Below are 20,844 nucleotides of genomic sequence, written 5' to 3' on the forward strand. Positions count from 1 at the left end.
TGACATATCACATATCACACCTACGTATACACATTGTGCCGATGCCTTAAATGAAAGGACACTGGTGTCACAGTGGGTAATTTCAGTGATTACTAAGCATTAGGGACCCAGTGTTTCATTATACAGCTAGAGCAGAGCCACAATTGGAGGGTCTCTCAGCTATGGTCTTTCTAGATATTAGCACATTGCACATGTGTGGGTCGATGAGTTAGTGAAAGTGAATACAGGTCTTTAACCAGATAACATTTGATCTGGATCCTATTTGTCTTATTTCTTCTAGCTGACAGTGGTGACACAAAACAACTGCTATCAACAACTGCTAACTAAAATCAGGAAGACCAGAAGGGACAACTGTTTAGGGAGACTATAACGGCAGAACAAGACAGTGGTTATAGCACGGTGCTTGTACCTTGCTGAAGGTCGCCACTAATTCACATTTTCTGCCACCAGTGTTGGTTTTCCAATCAGCCGTTGACAGTGGTGGGTAGATTGCCTTTGATTTATAGCCCAGCCTGCCCCTCTTACCTGCTCCCATAAAGACCCACACACACACGCACACATACATACACACACCACCACAACCACCTGCCACTCACATTAAGAGGGTCCTACTGCACACAATCCATAATAGAAGTACAAATCCTAATCCTTGAAGGATTAGTTCACCAAAATAATTGAAAGCATATTTCCCCAATGTCCTCTGGTGGCTTCTAGCCATGCAGATAGTTTCTATTAAATTTTCAGTGAGTCTTCTCCTGGATAATCTGCAAAAATCACTGTTAACACTGTTCTCATTATAAAATAATGAAAATACAGTATTTTTACCTTACGTGGAAGCAGTTTAATATAATTGTTGTTAATAATGAAAATGATTGCCCTAGCACCACAAATGAAATTGCATTAATCCCCATTGTATTGGAATGGTGGCAGAAGTTACAGGGGGAGCTAGCTTTAAATATCTGCGTAAGTATACCATTCTTTTAATTGGGAAATATGTCGTTGTGTAATTTGGGTGGACTGCTCCTTTACTCAGATTGTGAACCATTTCACTCGTCCTTGACATAATGTAGCAATTACATTTGTATATTGAGGGATGGTCCATTTTCACAATGTTTTCTGGCTGTTTAGTGTGACTTAATAGTCTATTCCCATGCTTATATGTGTGTATCAAATGTAATTTTAAATTAAAGGGAGAGAGGTGCATTTGTACTACAGAGTCTGTTAAAAATTTGCTAACATGGAGTGATCGTTTTTATTCAGGCTTCTGTAAAACCCCACCAATTTATCGTGGCCATAAGAGCTCATATTAATCATGGGTAGACAGCTTTCTCCGAACTAAATGGAACCATTCACTGCCATTAATAATTAGCATTATACCTAAACATAGAACTTGATTTCACTACTTTTTTATTCTCCGTAGCCTGTGCGAGTTAAACGCAAAAATGCACTGAAACTTGTCAGAATATCACATCCAGAAACAGCCGCACGGTGGAATGTTTGGTATGCGTCCTTTAATACACGAACAACAACAGGGGTGAAAACATTGTCTTTATATTATGTGTTCAGATAACAAATACAGTATAGATAATCATAAATGCCAGAGTACATTTTTTATAGAAGTGAATAATCTACTTTTAAATCTTCATTAGAGCCAACACATACAAATTGCTATGTATTTTGGTAACATTATTAAAATACCACCCCTACACCAAAGGGTCGAATGGTTTCTCCCACCGTGGCGGCGTTTGTCCTGCGCAGCGCTGACTGCAAATCAATGAAGCCAGTCAAACAAACGCAAACAAACGGGGCTGGGCAATCGAAGTTGGGACAATTTACGGAGGTTTCTGTTGCCGGATAGTCGACGACAATAAGGACATGTATACAGCTAATATGTATAGAATCCTATTTTTGTGTCCTTTGTCGGAGTAAAGAGGATATTCACGTCAAATTATTTTCTACTTATACGAGGAGTTTGATGTATTTCGCTAGAAAATTGTAGCTTAACTGAAAGAAAAACTACCCTCCCTATTCGAACTGAGGATGATTTTTGCTAATACTGGAAACCCACTGAGGACTCCGTATCGCAAACAGGTAAAAACGCTAATATTTATCAAAGACCCGCCTCAAGACATAATGTCCACAAAGCTGACTTCATGGAAGTCGCAAAAAGGTCTATTTGACAGGAGCTCACAGCCTAAATAAACTTGCCGACGGTGTACTAGAAAGAAAACTTACTTTGGTTTAACACTTAAGACGTTTGAAATTTCAGTGTTGTTCTGCGGTGTGTGATATGAGTTTCAGATAGGCCACTTGTGCAAAATGAGAATACCTGCTGCTCGGGCTGTGGTCCAGGTCCGATACTGCTGGAGAGATACAGGCCTGTGACTTCAGTGGATGCTTAATGTAATGGCTGGTCACATAGCAAAATAGTGGGCTAACGTCTTCCAATAGCATCACTTATTAGATATTTTGGATTATAAATGAAGTGCACATGGGCTTGTAACGACCACCACTTCACAAAAGTTTGCAATTTCTACAGAATATATTCTTGTTTAGACCAGCGGACATTTAGGTTGGCTTCTATTTTATCAAACTAATTTTCAGTGATATAAGCCATAGGTTACCTAAAATATGTGCAGTAAAATGTAATTCATACATCCTATCGTCTTGCTTGATTCGGTGTCTCTGTATTGTACAGAATTACAAAGTATGGATGACCGATTGTCCACTGGTGCATTCACTTTGTCCCAGTTACATATAGATTTTTAAAACTCCCTTTAGCCAAATAATTTGAATAAGCATATTTACTCTGTCGTGCTCATGCTGCTATCCTGTGGCTAGAGCTCCATGGGCGAGGCCTGTTACTGGAAGCCCTGTGTATTTCCAGCTCGGATATGACGGGCTCTGCTGGTCTGGAGCTGGCTGATAAGATGCCGTCCTCTCCCCATCACAGTCTCTCGCAGGCCTGCATCAGAGTGGGCTAGCAGACGTATGAAAACAAAATTGCCTTTCAGTCTCACAGAAAAGGGAAGTTGTGCTCACCTGAAGCCCAGACTCTGAAAAGGGGTCTCAGTAATCTGTGGCAGGCATTCTCTTTAAAGACTGGCTTGTCTGGTGTGTTGCTACATATGTTATATACTAGTACTGGAATATATATAATGCATAATTTAGTCTTTTTACCAAGTCATTAGTTGGCATGTTATTTAACATATTTACAGCTCACAAATGCATTTGATACTGTAATGAAAGTGACTGTCAAAGGTTTAAAGTTAAATAGAAGTGCAACATGGAGCTTTTTTTAGCTCTTAAAGCTTTTATCTCTAACCCCTTTGGTTTCCCACATTTGGTTGCGTTTACTTTTCTCATCTCCTGCCCTACAGTTTATTGTCAGTTATTACTGACATGATGACATTATAAAGGTACATGTTTTGATCTCCATAGCATCTACTTGAAATTCATGCCTGAAACCATAACCACCCAACTCAAGTAAATGGGGGAATACCCTGAGCTTTGCATTTTCTTCAGGGTATGTGTCATTATTCAGTATTTTCCGTTCAAAACTCATTGTGTTATTTCTTGTGATTGGATGAAAACCCTGTGAAAATTGAGGGATACACTGTCCACGTTAAAGGATGTGCATTACCGGAAGACCGTATGATGACGTAGTACCTGTCACTATTATTTTGGCACACCAGTGAGGAAGTTTTTCCGCACTTGGTGCCAAACTAAGTTTAATTCAGCGTAACTTAGGAAGTAATTCCTGTTTCTTTGGTAGGTTGTTGGCCTGACTGTAGTCGAATCTGTGATCCATGTTTCCTGGTAATAAATTCTGGGAAATTTAGGGCTAGTCATAAGAGCAACTGTGACGTATTTCACATTTATTATAGTTCAGGTCTGTTGATGAGTTTTAGTTTTTTTAGTTTTCCAAGAGCTGCCAGAGATTTCTTGACTACTCTTCTGTTGCATATTCATGTAGCAACGGTAGCAACATTACTGCTGTTCTTTTTGTGGCAACTATTAAAGAGCAAGGCCATAATCTTCAGTTTGATTAAAACTCCCCAGGTAATACTTCACCTTTTCAATTTATGGAACCATTTTGTTTGCTCCAAACACTGAAAGCGTATTCACAATTTTTAACTTTGTGACACAAAGAACAGTTAACTGTGGAGGAAATCAGTTGGAAAACAGTAGGTCAAACTGTGGGTCAGATGTGAGGTGGTCGACCAGTCGGTCACAAGAGAAGATCTTCTAGACTGAAGTCCAGACTTGGGTTGCTCAAGCCTGTCAACACTTCATGCTTGGGATTCCATCAGCTTCCTCTCAGCTTGTGATTCCTCAGTGAGGGGGGTTGGGGGAGGGGGATCAATGTCGGATTGTAAAGAAGAAGACAAATCCCTGAAGGGGACAGCTCTCTCAGGCTAGGACATCTGTATCTTGTAAACATAGTTTACAAAGTTGCTCAATCACTGGAGGGTTTTTTGCTTTTTTTCCCTTTGCTCCCATGGACAGGCCCTCTGCAGCTATTTTGAGCAATACGTAGAAAGTGAACCAAAACTGAATAGCTTTTGAAAATGGCAGTGACAGTTGTTTGGCTGTGTTTTACATCATCTCAGAGCAAAAAGTAGTTAATTCTTAGTAATTGTTTTTTCTTGACTAATAGGGAAAAGACACTCAAACCACTCTGAATATATACAGTAAATAAAGCTACTCATTTATGAGAGTGCTAAGGTTAAGAAGTCTGGCACTACGCCAGAGATGATTGTTTATGTTGACCTGCGAATAGCTTATTCGACGCCCCGGGGCAGTGTGACATCAGTGTGACACTGATGTCAGAGCTACAAGCCCCAGTGGACCCTGATTTCGCTGACTGCGAAGGTGTGATGGAGATTGTTCTGCAGATATGGATCCCTGCTCTGTAAAAGATTAATCCTCACACTGGACAGAAACCCACATGATACTAATGATGGAGTGTCCAGACAGTTAATCTTTTTTCACCACCTAATATATGACTATATGTAGTGAGGGCACACAGCTGGACTTTCTTGGACTGAATTTTCATGCAGAAATGTCATGCAAAAGGGTCATTATATTGTGATACAGCTCATTCAAATATTAATATTAATATTTTGTCAGAAAATCCAAAATATACTGAAGCTAAAAAAGTGCAGACATTTTGCAGCAAGTTGTTGTTTTTTCCTGACTTGAACAAGGACGGTGTGTATGTGAAAGGGCTCACTTGTAGTAACGTTCCCACTGACAATTATCACCCGACTATGCGGTTCCCCTCAGCTCTACGGAGCATTTCAGCATCTTTTAATTTATTGTTTTGGTTTTGCAGCCTGCAACTTTACTGGTTTTTGGTTCACTCACATTGCTCCCATCAGCGTCATTTCCAGACGCAGCAGTCAGCTGTTTTCAGCTTGAAAGACCCACTACCTGCTACCTGCACAGCACCAATCCGCAGACAGACACAGTTAGCAACTCGCTAGTGCACATAGTGGGGCCTTTTGCTACTAAAGCGCTAGACATTTCCTGCAGAGTTGGTGGAGAACAAAACAGTTCTAAAAGAGAGTAAATAGTGGACTTGCATTCATCAGGTCAGCAGAAATACAGCTCCAAATGAATGCTAATGTTACTCCGTATCAGCTGGATGTGTAAATAAGCAACTGTTTGCTAACAACCTCACCATAGCACATACTGTATGTGTCCAAGACAGATCTTATATCAACCTTTTAAGGTGATAATATTATAAGTGATAATATAATATTTATAGCTTGTTTCTGCTGCAGCAGCCAAATCAGTTATTGCAGGTTTAAACAGTAACTTAACACCTCCTAAAAATCTTTTTTTCTGCTGACCTCCAGTGGTTTAACTTCTCACCTTGCTGCAGTGATGCACAAGTGTACTCTAGGGTGTTCCTGTACACTGTGACATCAGAAGCACACTTCTGACCACAACCAACCACACCACAGATGCCAGTTGTGGTCAGTGGTGAAACAAACCTTGGTGCATCTCGGTAGCTCACTTGTTTAAGCACATTTTGGGAATATTTTGATTTGTTATCATTCACTTAGACTTGAGAACTTTGAGCCATGATGATATCTTGATATGTTAAATTTGGCACATTATATGGAGGGATGGTAAACAATGTTATTTAATTACCACCCAGCCTGAACTTGAATTCAACCTTGCCTATTCCAGCCACCTGTCGCCCCATCGTCACATCCCATGGCTCCACCCAGCCCAAGCACCAACAGCAGCACCAACAACAGCAGCAGCAGTAGCTGCGCAGGCTGGGATCAGCTCAGCAAAACTAACCTCTACATCCGAGGCCTGTCCCCTTCAACCACAGACCATGACCTGGTCAAGCTCTGTCAGCCGTGAGTACCACACTTCCTCCCATCAGTATCTGCTATTGATCAGCTATTGATTTTTTGGCCTACTTAGTTTTAGTGTCTAGCTTAAATTTACAGTGACAGTCACTTTTTGACATACATTTGTTAAAATACAAATATGGTGTGAAAAAAAGTAAGCTGTAGATATTTTAGAAGTACAATTGCACAAGTATTGTATTGACAGATCAGAGGATTTATATAATTTTGTCTTTGTTGCAATTTATTGTTATAGTACATTTTCTTCCTTTCTAAAAAGCTGTCTTTAAATGAGAAATTGAGCCCTACAGGTCTGTCTAAATGTCTTCTAAGAAAAGATTTAATCAGCTTTTTATAATGAATAGAGTAGTTTCGGACCATGTAGAGAGCATGGTGAGACACATATGGATTCTTATATATATCTGAGATTATAACAAATGCAGCAGTATTGCAGGCTTCATTTGAATATGACATGAAAAATGATCTTGAAGACCAGACAAGGACAGAGCATAGATGATGAGCTACTTCATATATCATGTGTGCGGATAAAGGGGAGACACTGTCAGCACTGGGCTCGTCCACAGCTCTCTTTGTGCGCTGAATGTTTTATATTTGCCAAGCAGAGAGACCACCCTGTTGCCTCATACATTTTATTTGCTTTTTTTCTGAGGCCCCATCTTCACAATGTGATACCAACTTTGCAACACAAAGCTGCCAATTCATTCTATGGCTCTTTATAAATATACTACATGTTGAAATTGGCCTCGGCAGTGACATACACCATTATTTTATTGAGGAATTAAGTGGAAGAACTTTCGATTGAAGTTCAAAGCTCCCTCGAATGCCATTGCAACCAAAATGCATTCATTTTTCACTTGTTTTAATGCCCTTCATACTACAAATGTGGCCTAAAGTATAGGATGTGTTTATTTATCACTTCCTATTTGAATCTGTGGACAAACATGACTTCCTTTTTTTTGTATCTCACAGGTCACTCTGAATATCCTAAAGAGTGTTAAGTAACTACATGTCCATATACTACATTTTGTTGGTGGTGTCAGAGCAAACACATGAGTTGAGATTAGAGTTGAGATGAAGGAAAGGTCATAAGTTCATGCTCTTTCACCCAGTTTAGTATTTAGCCTAATCTCCTGGTTGACTGCAGGCTTGTATCACTGTCACTGTAGATCATATAGGTCACTTTTAACACACGATACCTGTGGACTGATTGTGTCCACAGTGGAAATTACACAATGGAAGAAATTTATTTTAAAAGAAGCCTACTTACATTACATAGAGACTACTGTACAGATTGAAAACTATACAACAGATGAATTTATGACATGATGAGGAACCAACCAAACCAACCAAAAGCCAACCATTTGTGTGAAGGATTGCATTTAATATAACCCTAACCGAAAAATACACAGTTAAATTAAAAATATTAAAATCTTTGTGTGTGTAAAAAATACCGTCAGTTTTTTAACACACACATCAAAGCGTTTTTTAAGAGGTGACAGTGAAGTAATATGGTACTTTCCTGTGGTCTACACACATACCATGACTGATCTGTTGAAACCATGGCAACGACATGAACCATACCAGACTTTTGAATGTTACAATCTCTGTGTTTTGTGAGGCAGTGGTTTGCATATGCGAACAAGCATCTGTAAGTGTAGTGAAATGTGTGCCATGAAAAGATTGAAAAGGTGTCTTTGATAATCCCAACTTCTTCTAAGAGAGACTTTGGTGACTGTATAAAGTTTGATACAGTGGCTAAAGAAAAAGGGACTGTTTAGCTTTGCACTCACATGGTGGGGATTTTCAGCACCCCATGGAAACCACTTCCTGTTTCTCATATTTTCACAGTGATGTCATAGATTGTTGCTCAACCCTCCCTCTCTGTGTGTTTTATAACTGGCTCTGTCTGGTACATAATCCAGCTAACAATGCCTCGCCTTTCTGCTCCTCCCCTAGGTATGGCAAAATTGTTTCAACAAAAGCCATCATGGACAAGACTACAAACAAATGTAAAGGTGTGTGAAGTTGTTTTTCCTCTCTCCAACACCGCCCTCTTTTATCTCTCCTCTAACTAAGGATCAAGAAGCCTCACAAACTGCCCTGCAGGATTTTCAACACCTTACTTCTACACTTCCCCAAAATTGGTCGACGTTTAGTGTGTGTGATTTCTATCCAAACATCATGTCATTCAGCAGCTATGCAGTTTTGTCAGATGATCCGGGCAAGTCAGGAAACAGACAGCCAGGCTGCTTAAAGCTGCCTCCCAGCTCATGTTATTTTAAGCCTCAGCCCTTGTCTGTTGGTGTGTCACTGCGGTGGGTGGTTCCTGGGAAGAAGCGGCCGACTCCTCCTCTTTCTGCTGACTGACAGTGTTGGTCTTGGTCCAGTTCTAGTAGACTGCCCATCCGACTAAAGAGGGACTTACTGATTCTCTCTTGTGCCAATGGGATTAAGAGAATGCTTTGTCACTCTTCTCTGGATTATACAGATGCCAGTTAATCAAAGGCTCCCAGTGAAAGGGGACACTGTTAAAGACCTTGTAAAGCTCTGACTGTATTTTAGATGGAAGCCAGAGATGGCTTTAGCAATAACCGTGTGCGACCTTGAGTTTCACAAATTTCTTTAGCCTTTTTTGTTTTACTCATTTCAGAATTATCAAGAATTTGTAGTAACTAAAACAGGGATTCACATTAAACTTTCAGCCCTGACATATTCACCGTAATTTAGCTTAAACAGGTTAAATATAGCAGCTGCAGTAGAGGTGAGGGACTATAGGTTCACCCTGTTTGTACCCCCCAGGACAAAGAGCTGACCTGAGCCATGAACATCACACTGGTATCTGCATCCTCAGCACTTTTCTACCTCTACTTCCCCACACACACGCACACAAAAGCACACATAGACCGATGTAATGCAGAAGTACATACATACACACTGTAAAATCACAAAGTAACACACTGTATGTATATATGTATGTAAAGCTTTGTTATACCCACTAATGAACAAACATCCCGTCACCATCCCCCTCAGCGAGGCATAGGTCAGCCCACACAACACGGAGGCTCAGCCATTATTTGTGCTGGAATATTAGAATATTGTCCTAACTGTGCTGCTTGTCTCCTCAGGATATGGCTTTGTGGACTTTGACAGCCCCGCTGCAGCACAGAAAGCTGTGGCTGCCCTGAAGACCACTGGTGTCCAAGCTCAGATGGCAAAGGTGAGGATTCATTACGGTCTAATCCTGATATCACATCCATACAAGTCACCCAGTAGCACAGCAACTTAAACCTAGTTTTTGTATTAAATAACAGGAACTGGAACGTGACTGTAGGGTGTATGCTCCCCAGTCTGTGACACCAGGTTGTTGCAGTTTGCTTGTGTTTGCAATGTGGTAAATGATCTCACTTCTATAGCGCTTTTCCTAAAGCGCTTTACAGCTAAGTCTCATTCACTCATACAGCCGCAGACCGAGCTGCCATGCAAGGTGTTGGTCTCCATCGGGAGCAACTTAGGGTTCAGTGTCTTGCTCTTGCTTCGACATGACAGGGGGTAGCTGGGGATCGCCAACCCGCTCTAACCAGCTTTGCCTCCTGTGCGACAGTGCCACGATGCCGCCCATGCCGTGCTGTCCCTATTGCACATGCATTTTATTGAGGTCTGCAGAAATAATAGGTGGAGATACTGTATGTTAACACAGGCTGATTCTGTATTCTCCAGGATTTACTACAGTAATTTGCAATAATTGTTAATGAACACCAGGTCATTGTGTAACAGCAAACAAACGGTGGAGGGGCTGTTGTGGTTTAAGTTCATTAAACTTGAATTTGAACTTGAGGTTTAATGACCTGTGAGGTCACAGTGTTAGTTTCTTTTGACAAGACATTCACAAGGAGCACTTGGCATTTGGCATTTTAACTGTGAGACATTCACTGTATCAACAGCGTCTCCACCCTCCACCTGCTGCACTCTGAGCTGGTGCTCAATCTTTCTTTCTTTCTTATTTGTCTTATTCTCTCGTCTCATCTCATTCCATTTCTTTTGAATTTTGAAAGTCTGTTTGACTCCAGTTGCATTAATAGTATAGCTAACAGTGTCAATACAGTGCTCATTTGTGCTGCACCACTTTCTTAGTCCCCCAATGATTAAATGTGCATCATCAGCAGATTTGCTGTTCATATATGGTGTATATGTGGGTGTTTCCCTGCAAGTGCTACGTGCATATACATCATTGATGGTTCCCAAAGGTATTCTGTTAGCCGACAGCTCCCAGGCAGGCTTTAGAAGGGTTTCAGACGTGAGAGACGCCAATAGTTAGACTATAGGGTGCAGAGGTTGGTGTTACTGACAGTGGGATGACGTACCAGAGAAATTATACACCATGTGGACGTGCTTCTACGGTAAGCCTGTCCAGGAGTTGAGACCAGTCTTTCTGTCCCCTCCAAAGCACCATTACACATTTACATTTTACATTTAGTAATTCTTATTTAAATGATTTTACTTAAACTTCACTTTAACACATTGGAAAACATTGCAGGAAATACAAATAAACAAATTCCTCTTCTTCACTGGACAAGTTGGAGTTACAGTAGATTATCAATTTAAAGAAATAGTTTATAGTTTAGACTATTGCTTTAATGGTACCCAGTGTTCTGTGGACAGACAGTCATTCAGTCTTTCAATACACTACTGATGCAGCTTTATTGTATAATATAGGAGATTTTCAGATGAAGGGCTTTAAAGTAGGACTGTATTACTTTAGGCGTCTACACTCTCTGACACTAGAAAAGGAAGTAAATAATTGTGTGTTGTTATGGTAACAGGAACCAGTCAGGAGAAATTAGTTCCCATACAGCGCTGAGCAAGAACCCTTGGCCTCATTTCCCTGTCTGGGGATCTGCAGAGCTTCTTGACATGCCTCTGTGCACCCATTTTACTTTTTTAATTAAAATAGAGCAGCTTTGAGGGGCATACCAAAGTTTAATCTTTGTATTGTGGAACGTAAATGCCATTATAAAGTGTGAGCCATTCACTCTAGCTTTATTATCAGCTCACTATAGCTGAAGCTTGTTTGGGCTTAATGGACTCTCTGACAAAGGTCCCTTTTCCTGTTTTTTTTATCTGCCCAGGCGCCTTTCAGTGGGCTTTCTCTCATTATTATTTCAAAGGCAGGTGGTGGGAAGTGGCCAGATAAGAGTTTCCCTTCTTTTTACCTTATGTTAATATCAATGAGTGTATAGTGATACTTGATGATGTGCTTTCCTTTCTCTATATACATGCAAGGGATTCACCTAGAGTTATTAATATAGGCAAAATTGTATATCATGGAATTCTTTAAGATCGTTTTATCAAGCTATGTGGATGAAATGTATAGAGGAACAGCATTGTTTCTTGTAAAGTCGCAGTCCAATTCCTGGGTCAGCAGGATGAATGTGGGTGGGGGAGGTGAAAGAGCAGCACATGCCCATCCCTCATTACCACCATTGTAGTGCCCTTGAGGACGACACTTAATGTCCCAATGGAGCTGCTCAGTGCTCAACCGATAAGACTGAGGCTGTACTGGGCACCTGCCAGGTGTGAATGTGGAGTAGGTTGTTCCTAAAGCATAAATGCTAACCTAATATGAAGGTTAAAAGTACATACATGTTGTATATACAGCTTAGGAGTTGCAGTTTACATTCACCCATGCTATATCCCAATTTGAATCCTTTAATCAAACGGCAATAGGTGACATCATTTTTACAACATCTCATCCTCCCTGTCTCTGTAGCAAGGCAGACCCCTCCATCAGCTGCACCTCTCTCCCTCAGCTTTTCATCCACAGGCGTGCGTCAGTCCCAGTTAATGACTGACTGATGGGTGGTGACCCATTCAAAGCACAAAAACAATTGTATTACCTCACTGCCATATTTCCGTCCCTGCATTTCTCTGACATGCAGTTTTCTTAAGTGATGATAGAGTCCGTATTAAAACAGAGGGGCTGTTATGGTTGACCTACTGCATCAATAAAACATGTGGTCATTCACCTCACCCTCAACCCCTCTTTGAATAAGTCATGTAGCATGATTTCTTCTGGAATAGAAACTGTGACAATGAACAGTTTATCAATTCCCTTCCCAAACATCTTCCCTGGGTTTTGTTGTGGCTCATTCATTGTCCTCTAATTCTGAAATGTTGATTTTTCTGTCAGTGTATTACTTTTAGTAATCCAACCTGTCCCTGTAGCTGACTCTGAACAACACAGCGCTGATGAATATTAATGGTGAGAGGCCGCTCCCCGGGGTCTCGTAGCCATGTCTTATGTTTCTGCTGATGCTATTAAAATACAGCAAGAAATCAGCTGATGTGAGCCTTAAGCCACCGTGGGCTGCATGCAAATCTCTATTTATCACTGAACATAGTGACCCTTTACCACCTAAAACCCCCAACAGAGACGGACAGGAAGAAGCAGAGATAAGCAGAGACATGCTAATCCTAATACTGAAGTCTATTAAATGTTTAGCAATTTCCAGGTATAAATTGTGTGGAATTGCATGGAAACTTCTCCTTCCTCTACATGTTACTAAAGCCAGTGTTAATGTGACACTTCAAAGGAATGTTTTTTGTTTTCCAGGTGTGTTTCAAGCATTTCCTGTAGTGTAATTACATTAACTCTGGCTTCCTCTCTCTCCTTTTTTCACCATGCAGCAACAAGAACAAGACCCAACAAATCTGTACATCTCCAACTTGCCTTTGTCTATGGATGAGCAGGAACTGGAGAGCATGTTAAAGCACTTTGGCCAGGTCATATCCACACGCATCTTGAGGGACTCCTGTGGAGGCAGCAGAGGAGTGGGCTTTGCAAGGTCAGATCCTTGTGTAAATGTGTTGTCAATGACTCATGGTCCTGAAACAATATTAAGAGACTGTTACTGGTACTACATATCGGATTTCAACATCAATCAATCTAAACTATGTCAAATATGACACATTGGTATGATTAAACTAAATAAATGATATCCAACTGAGAGGATGCTTCATGGTCAAAAGAGACCCCACAACAGCAGTAAACAGGAACAGACCTGTTCAGCCAGTGAAATGAAAGTGATATCAGGGGTGGGGGAAGGGAGACAAATGGCAATATCCTTTTTACAACATTAGGCAACAAAGTCTATTTATTTTCAGATACAACACCACTAACAATACCAAAGGATTGAAATCAATGATACCAGTTACCAATGATAAAGTGATGTTACACAGTGATATAACACCTTTCAAATTGTTAAAAAAGATTTAAAACACACTGGATTTTGCTGATTTCTCATCATAAGAATGAAAACTTAAAAACACGTAGATCAGATAACAAAGCAGAAAGAACCATTCGTGTATGGACAAATGGAAACTCCTGTAAAAAATACTTTCACAATGACTGGGTGATTTAATTATAGTGGTAATGCCGGCTTCCGCCAGTCGTACTCGCATAACCTGACGTTTGACTGCAATACCTGACAGGCAAGGCCAGGGTCATGATTGACGAAATAAAAATATCATAATGCATCATAGGAATGTTTGTGTGTGTGGGTGGGTGTGCACTAATAGGTCTGTGTGGCCTATACAAGTTGATTCCACAACGTATGTACACTTTAGGCTTGCAATCTTTTATATTGAACCACCCCTTCCACCCACGAAGAGAGGAAGCAGTTCTTGGAAACAACCTGCTCACCCCTTGATACTTGTTATCACTGATGTAGTTATGCTCTGTGTGTCTTCTACAACTTCAGGATGGAGTCAACTGAAAAGTGTGATGCAGTCATTTCTCACTTCAATGGGAAGTTTATTAAGACACCTGCAGGTGTTCCAGGTAAGACATACTGTATAATCATCTCATATTAGCAGGCACACACTGCAGAAAGATAATGTTAAGCGATGTAGATTGCCATGCCATGAAGAGAATATGTGAAAGAAAATAATTTGTGGATTTGTCTTAACTAATAATAAATTATAACAGCTATAATGTGTACAATGTTAATGGGCAGTGTTGAATGGGCAGGATGAAGTGGTCAGCCAACTGATTCATGCCTCCAACAGGAGTCAGCAAGTCTGCTGGTTAAGCGCTCATATACACTCAGCCCTAAGTGGCAGAGCGCAGACAAAGAAAACGAGGGAGAGGGAGCTGCTCTGTGTGGCCTCCACTCCCTCTCTAAGCTTTTTAATTGGATTATTAGACTAAAATAGTCTCTGCTGGCCTTGCCTCCTTTAGGAAGGGGAGGGGATTACAGCTCCACAGCTGCCAAATTAGATGTCTGTGTTCCCAGGCTGGCTAGTAAATGTGCACTCCCAGGCTTCAGGGAGTGAATGACTGTATAGCAAGCAATGACAGACAGCACTGTGTGTGTGTGGTAGTGTTTGTTTAAGACAAACCTTTTATTTTATTTTCTCCCCACCTCTCTCACTTTAGCGCCACCTGAACCCTTGCTGTGCAAGTTTGCCGATGGTGGACAGAAAAAGAGACAAAGTCACAATAAATTTGCCCAGAACGGCCGAGGTTGGGCGAGGGACAGTGACTCCAGACTGGTAAGGATGGAGTGAGTGGCTGATGGTAACCAATCCTTGACCTGATAGGATTAATAAAGGACAAATTTCAGGGGCACCGAAAGTGTTGTATGATAAACAACAGAAAGTATAACAAGTATTAAAACCTGATGACTAAAGCAGAGGCACTTAACATGCATCATATCTGTCGCTCTAAAGTGCTTTTGATTTTTATTGAGCTGTAATCCTGGTTATGTTCTCTGCTGCTTATTGTAAAGTCTTTTGTAGTCAAGGGCGCCCTCTTTCATGTTGGAGCACAATAGATACACAATAGACTGTTGTGTGATTGTGTGTTGGTGAAGTGTTCGTGTTGCGTGCTTCAGTGAAGTTGCCAAACCTGTGACTTCTTTTGCCCCCAGGCTGGGTTGACACTGACATATGACCCCAGTGCGGCTGCTATGCAAAATGGGTAAGCTACAACTACAGATCAGATCCCACTGTTGTGGTCAGTATATATTTCATTGTACTTCACTTGTTTTAATTTGCTTACTCCTGTGTCTGCAGATTTTTCCCAGGAGCATACAGTATTTCGAACAGGATGATCGCTCAAACATCCATGTCTCCTTACATGTCTCCGGTTTCAACATACCAGGTTTGAATCCTTTTCTTCAATGAATATGTAGCTTTGAAACTATAATACAACAAAGACACAACATTTCATTCATCATTTTTACATGTAGTAACTCAGCCTTTATGTTTATAAACCGTTAGGATTCAGAAACATGTCTTTTGGGGTTTTGAGTGTGGGTTAAATATATGACAAAGGGCACTGTGGCCTTTCATGCTTGCTGCTGTGCCAGTCGCAGTAGCATGTGATCTCTGGAAATAGCAGCAGTTCAGTGCCAGTATGTTTACAGAGCGTGTTTGTGTGTGATGTTCCAGGTGCAAAACCCATCCTGGGTGTCTCATCAACCCTACATCATGCAGCACCCGGTAAGAACAAAATCTCATCATCACTGTCTTCATCACAAGTCTCTCTGCCCTCTCTATTTTTTTTTCTGTTTCATCAAAACATTTCCCTCTGTGGTTGTAACAGAATTGAAACATTTTTCTGTAAACAGACAGACACAATATGGGAGAGTAGTAGTTACACATAAGGTGACACTGATCCTTGAGGATTTACAGCACTAAAGTGTTTGTATAGGAATGTAGAAAACGACTGCTTTGGAGAGAGGCTGTGTAAAACTGTATTTGATGACAGATGCCGAATATTTTATAACAGATGGGTTTGAATTGAGAGAGAAGAGTCCTTTCTTGCTTTGAAAATGAGCCAGCATAGATGAGACAACACTGCCTGATGCATCAGGCCAGCCAAGATGCTTATAGACAACTTGCTCAACTTGTGACTATTCTCCTTCTGCTGTGGGCATTACATGTGAAGTCTGAGATTACTCAGTTTCTCTCTGCCTGAAATCCAATCATGCAAAGCTCATTACGCATTTACATCCGAAATACTCTGCATAATTTCCCTGACATTCTGTTATCTTTATGCAATATGTTTTTAGAGCATTTTAGATTTACAGAACAACATACCTTCAGTGACTTTGTATATGCAGCAGCTGCTTATAGTTCTCTCATCTGGTCACTCTTTTCTCCCAGGGTACAGTAATATCGCCCTCTATGGACCCGTCTATGTCACTACAACCTACTTCCATGATGGCCCCGCTTGCACAGCAGATGAGTCACCTCTCTTTGGGCAGTGCAGGAACGGTGAGAGAACTCTGCATGGGAGAGTATAATAAGATCACACATTATACTTAATAACAAGTAAAGAAGTGCTTCGTTAAACAGCAAAATGTATAGATCATGAACATGCTCTATATATAGCCTCTTTCACACAGAGTTCCTGGGAAATTACTGGAATAACCTTTCAGGCACCACATTCAGGAACATTTCCATCTTGCATCTTTTCACACATGCAACAGCAATGCCGGAATAGACGGGGTAAGGGACAGGCTGGATGTATACTCACACAGCGGAAGAGGAGCTGTTTTTGTTTTTGTCTGGTGCCAGTGTTCCTGTAATGTATTTAATATTCATCATGTTTGCGAGATGTGTAATGTTTTTTCTGTGATCTACTTGAATCAGAAACACACATTTGATACATTAAAAGGAACATTAAAAGAGTGTTGGATGCTGAACTGGACAGAAGTAGAGACAAATTTGAAGAAGATAGGCGGGTGAGACTGAGGCACTATAGCTGTTCCAGAGAGCTGCCTATCAATGTCACCCTCTGTATGGACTGAGAGGAGCTGAATCTGTCCAGTTTCCAGCCATTGCTGAAAAAATGAACTTGTATTGCTTGTTAGTTATAAAATCAACTGCAAAAGCATTGGCAAGGCAAGTCGCTGATTCAAATACGTCAGCGGATTCTTGTGATTGGTTCACAGCTACACCAGCATTTTCCCTGAAATGTTTCTAGGTCTTGAAGTGGGAAATTGACGGTACAGATTTCCCTGAATATCCCTGCTTCAATTCACACATGACCCCATGCAGGAAATGTTCCTGAACATTTCAGGGATAAACTACATGTGTGAAAGGGACTCATGACTCTGTTTCTCTCTCCTTCACTGTGCAGTTTATGGCCGCCAACACAGCTATGCAGGGAGCATACATCCCACAGTATGCACACATGCAGACATCAAGTGTTCCTGTAGAGGTACGTCCATTAACGTCATTGCACCCTGATGTGTGTAAAACATTATCCTCATTTCCTCATTTAAAACAACAGCTCATTGTTGACAGACTGGCGGTAAGAACGTTTATTTTACTCTCTCTTCCAGGAAAACGGTGCACAGTCACAAGTGGACTCATCCGGCAATCATTCCCCATATTCATACCAACAAACCAAGTAGTGCTGAGGTAACATTGGGACAACAGCTAAAACAATCATGTCTTCAAATGCAATGGATGCTAAAGATATCTTCACTGTTTTGCACAGGTTCTGCAAATGTTTTAAGTGAGACTATTTTTGGTATCGTTTTCAGAGGGAATATCTGAGTTCATCAAATGATTCAAATTATATAAAAAAAAAAAGTTTTGAAAAAGTTTTATTTTCATACTAGAAAACGTTTATTTTTTACCAAGGATTGCCGCAGGATACAAGAAAGAATCAAGTGACTAGTTGTTCAAAGTGCATGATAGTAAATATGTCTTTTGTTAATATTTCCAGATCTTTTTTTTTTTCTTTTTTCAGCCAGACATTTTGAAAATGATGTTTTTGTGCTTGCTGTGTGAGTGTTGCTATGGTGAAGTGTTCCGTGTTGTTTTCTTGTAAAGTGATTTCTCTTAGTATTTTAGATTGATCTTGCTATCTGATTAAAATTTGCCTTCATAGTTTTGATACAGTAGTTGTACAGACCACCACAGTGGGCGGCAATAAGCAAAACATGTTGAGAGCTATTGCCTTGGAAATGAGCTATGTAGGAGGGTTTTTTTTTAATGAAATCTATGTGTTATTGCTTTCCCCTCCCAGAAGTGATAGAAAAGTAGAAGAAATTTTAGAGAAAATGTTTTAATGAAATTGCTCCACATCTGATGATTTTATTGGATGTAATATTTATTTAGTAAGAAGACCTTACATGTGTCTGGATGTTGGGATGTGTTAGAAATTGAAAGTTGAAAGAGCAGCTTTCGAATCTTGCCTTTTTGATTACTTGGTGTTGTAGAATAGCTGAAATTGAACTTGGAGGGGTGTGGGAATGAGAAGGGGCAAATTAATTTTGTTTGTCGGCCATGTTTTTGTCTTTTTTTGGGTGATGTTAATTGTTATTTTGATGGGGTGTGTCTTTTTTCACTTTTATTTGAAAAACTAACAGCAAAACATAGACTTATGATTGTGCAAAAAACAAAAAAACTCATCAAAGCCTTGTAATAGAACTTGTTGGGGGGTAACATGAGATGAACATGTGTATTTTATTGCACCTCGCTCTTTGATAGGAAACAAACAAAGTGGCACTTTCAATTGTAGTTTACTCCACCAAAGATTGTGAGCTAGTACACTGAGGAAATAGCATCATTTGTCTCCAGGACAACCAGGACATAAGTGACTCTGCAAGCTAGATTGCAGTTTGGACAGTGTGCCTTTTTTGTACAATCAGTTTTCATAGGTATTAGTACAGTGCGGACACACACACACACACACACACACACACACACACACAATCATGAAGGAAGGCCTGGATCCAACAAGTGCCACAGATGAATTTCATACTTAGAGAAACATGGACAACATTATAGTAAAGATTAAGTTAAAAGTAAATAAACAATGAAAGGACAATGCTACAACAGCAATCTGCTATGAACTAGCACTAAAGAAAATGAGTCAGATTATTATTTTTTTTTATCCTAGTGGATTAAAGCAGGCTTTTTGATTATGGTTCCCTCCAATAAGCCTGTGATTCGACCTGGTGGTCAGTCAGACCAGTTATCTACCTCAGAGCTTTCTTTCTCCTCTGTACTAGGTCGGGTTAGCAGGTCCAGCCCGCCCTTCCAGACCAAACGCCACGCTCAGGAGCTGGCCACATAACAGCTGTTTCCTTAAAGGTTGTTTTGAATACTTTTCTTCAAACCTATTTTTTAATGATGTGTTATTGTAATCAATAGGAAGGGGCGACAACATGTTTCAACTCACATTCACACATTCAGTTTCATCGTTTTAAATGAGCTGCTGCTTTTAATCTGCAGTAGATTCCAGAGGCTGATCTAAGATGTTAAAGGCCAACAGTGACAGCAAAGCATCCTCTGGATCTGTGCTCCTTTTAAACAAACATGTTTGTTGCTTTGTCTTGGGTCTAGACAAACTCGGAGCAGCATTTCCTCTGTAGTTAGCTAGGTGTGCAGCAAATGTAGAGGGACGCTGTGATCATACTTGAGATTTCTGTGTAATGCCTGAGACTGAGAAGTAATACTGTCTTGTGAGGTTTATGCTGCTAGTGGTGTCTGAACCAAGTGCCATAGTATCTGGGTCAAGAGTTGCAGAGGTGCATCCAAGAAAAACTGCTCATATAAGTAACCACCATGTTGAACAGTCATTAAGTTATATGAAAAAGTTCTAATTTATGAAGATTTTTGTACAGACAGCTTGAGAAAATAAGAGATTTTCATAGAGCTATATGAAAGTTTTATTGTTTTTATTTTTTTTTTTACTTGTGCCACACAATTGCCAGTGGTAACTTGCATGTACAGTTTAAGGAATCTTTCCTCTGTATTTTTGTTTTGTAGTGTTTGTTAAAGCCAAAGACTTTTTTTCAGTAGATTTGTTGCCTAAGGTTTATTCTTTTCATTTCTTTGACATTTTTGAATAAAAAATTTCAAAACTTTCAACTTTATTCTGTTGTAAGCCTCGTCTTTATTGTTGCGAAGAGCTACTGTTCTTCATCCTGGACCCCTGTTTCCCCTTTTATTGAGTATAGCTGGTTGCTAACCTTGTATTGGCTAATGATTAAATTATGTAAATACATCATTTGTGTAGTCCGCCAGTAAAATGGTTTTTTTTTTAAATAGTTGAACAATAAATTTTAATACGAGGATGGTTGTTACTGGAGCTTGGCTGCGGCTTCGAAGGGCTGAAATCCAAACACTGTCTCTCACTTTGTCTCTCACATTAAATTTATGTTTAATAAGGACTCTGGCCTCATCAGAATTTGGAAAACATGCATGCGTTAATGAATTACCTTTCTTGAGACAGCTTGAAGATAATGCCTTGCTCGATTTTATCTTTACATGATAATTTGGCAAACACACAAGTGCCATTAAAAATTAATTTTGTGGTATTCTGTGTTTTGTTTTTCCTTTGAATGATTTGAGACTAAAGATACTTGAGCAGCTCTTCTCTGTGCGCCAACATTCAAAAATGGAAAAGTAAAAGGAACATCTGTTTTGT

The 20,844-nt window shown here is 40.2% G+C and overlaps 1 protein-coding gene across 2 annotated transcripts; it reads left to right on the top strand.

Moving 5' to 3' along the window:
- The first annotated feature begins 1,907 nt into the window (after positions 1 to 1,907).
- Positions 1,908 to 20,290, top strand: LOC139291957 (RNA-binding motif, single-stranded-interacting protein 1). 2 transcript variants are annotated; one of them, XM_070914044.1, is made up of 13 exons: positions 1,908 to 2,091; positions 6,202 to 6,380; positions 8,349 to 8,407; positions 9,518 to 9,609; positions 13,077 to 13,234; positions 14,150 to 14,229; positions 14,827 to 14,942; positions 15,320 to 15,369; positions 15,465 to 15,552; positions 15,843 to 15,893; positions 16,560 to 16,670; positions 17,539 to 17,619; positions 17,744 to 20,290. In XM_070914044.1, the coding sequence occupies exons 1-13, from the start codon at positions 2,041 to 2,043 to the stop codon at positions 17,813 to 17,815; spliced, it is 1,188 nt and encodes a 395-aa protein (XP_070770145.1). In that variant the 5' UTR covers positions 1,908 to 2,040; the 3' UTR covers positions 17,816 to 20,290. The 2 variants fall into 2 exon arrangements, with proteins under 2 accessions (XP_070770145.1, XP_070770146.1); XM_070914045.1 differs by having other exon boundaries at positions 17,539 to 17,607.
- The last annotated feature ends 554 nt before the right edge of the window (positions 20,291 to 20,844 follow it).

The sequence above is a fragment of the Enoplosus armatus genome, chromosome 11 (genome assembly GCF_043641665.1).
Source record: "Enoplosus armatus isolate fEnoArm2 chromosome 11, fEnoArm2.hap1, whole genome shotgun sequence".
Lineage (NCBI taxonomy): Eukaryota > Metazoa > Chordata > Actinopteri > Centrarchiformes > Enoplosidae > Enoplosus > Enoplosus armatus.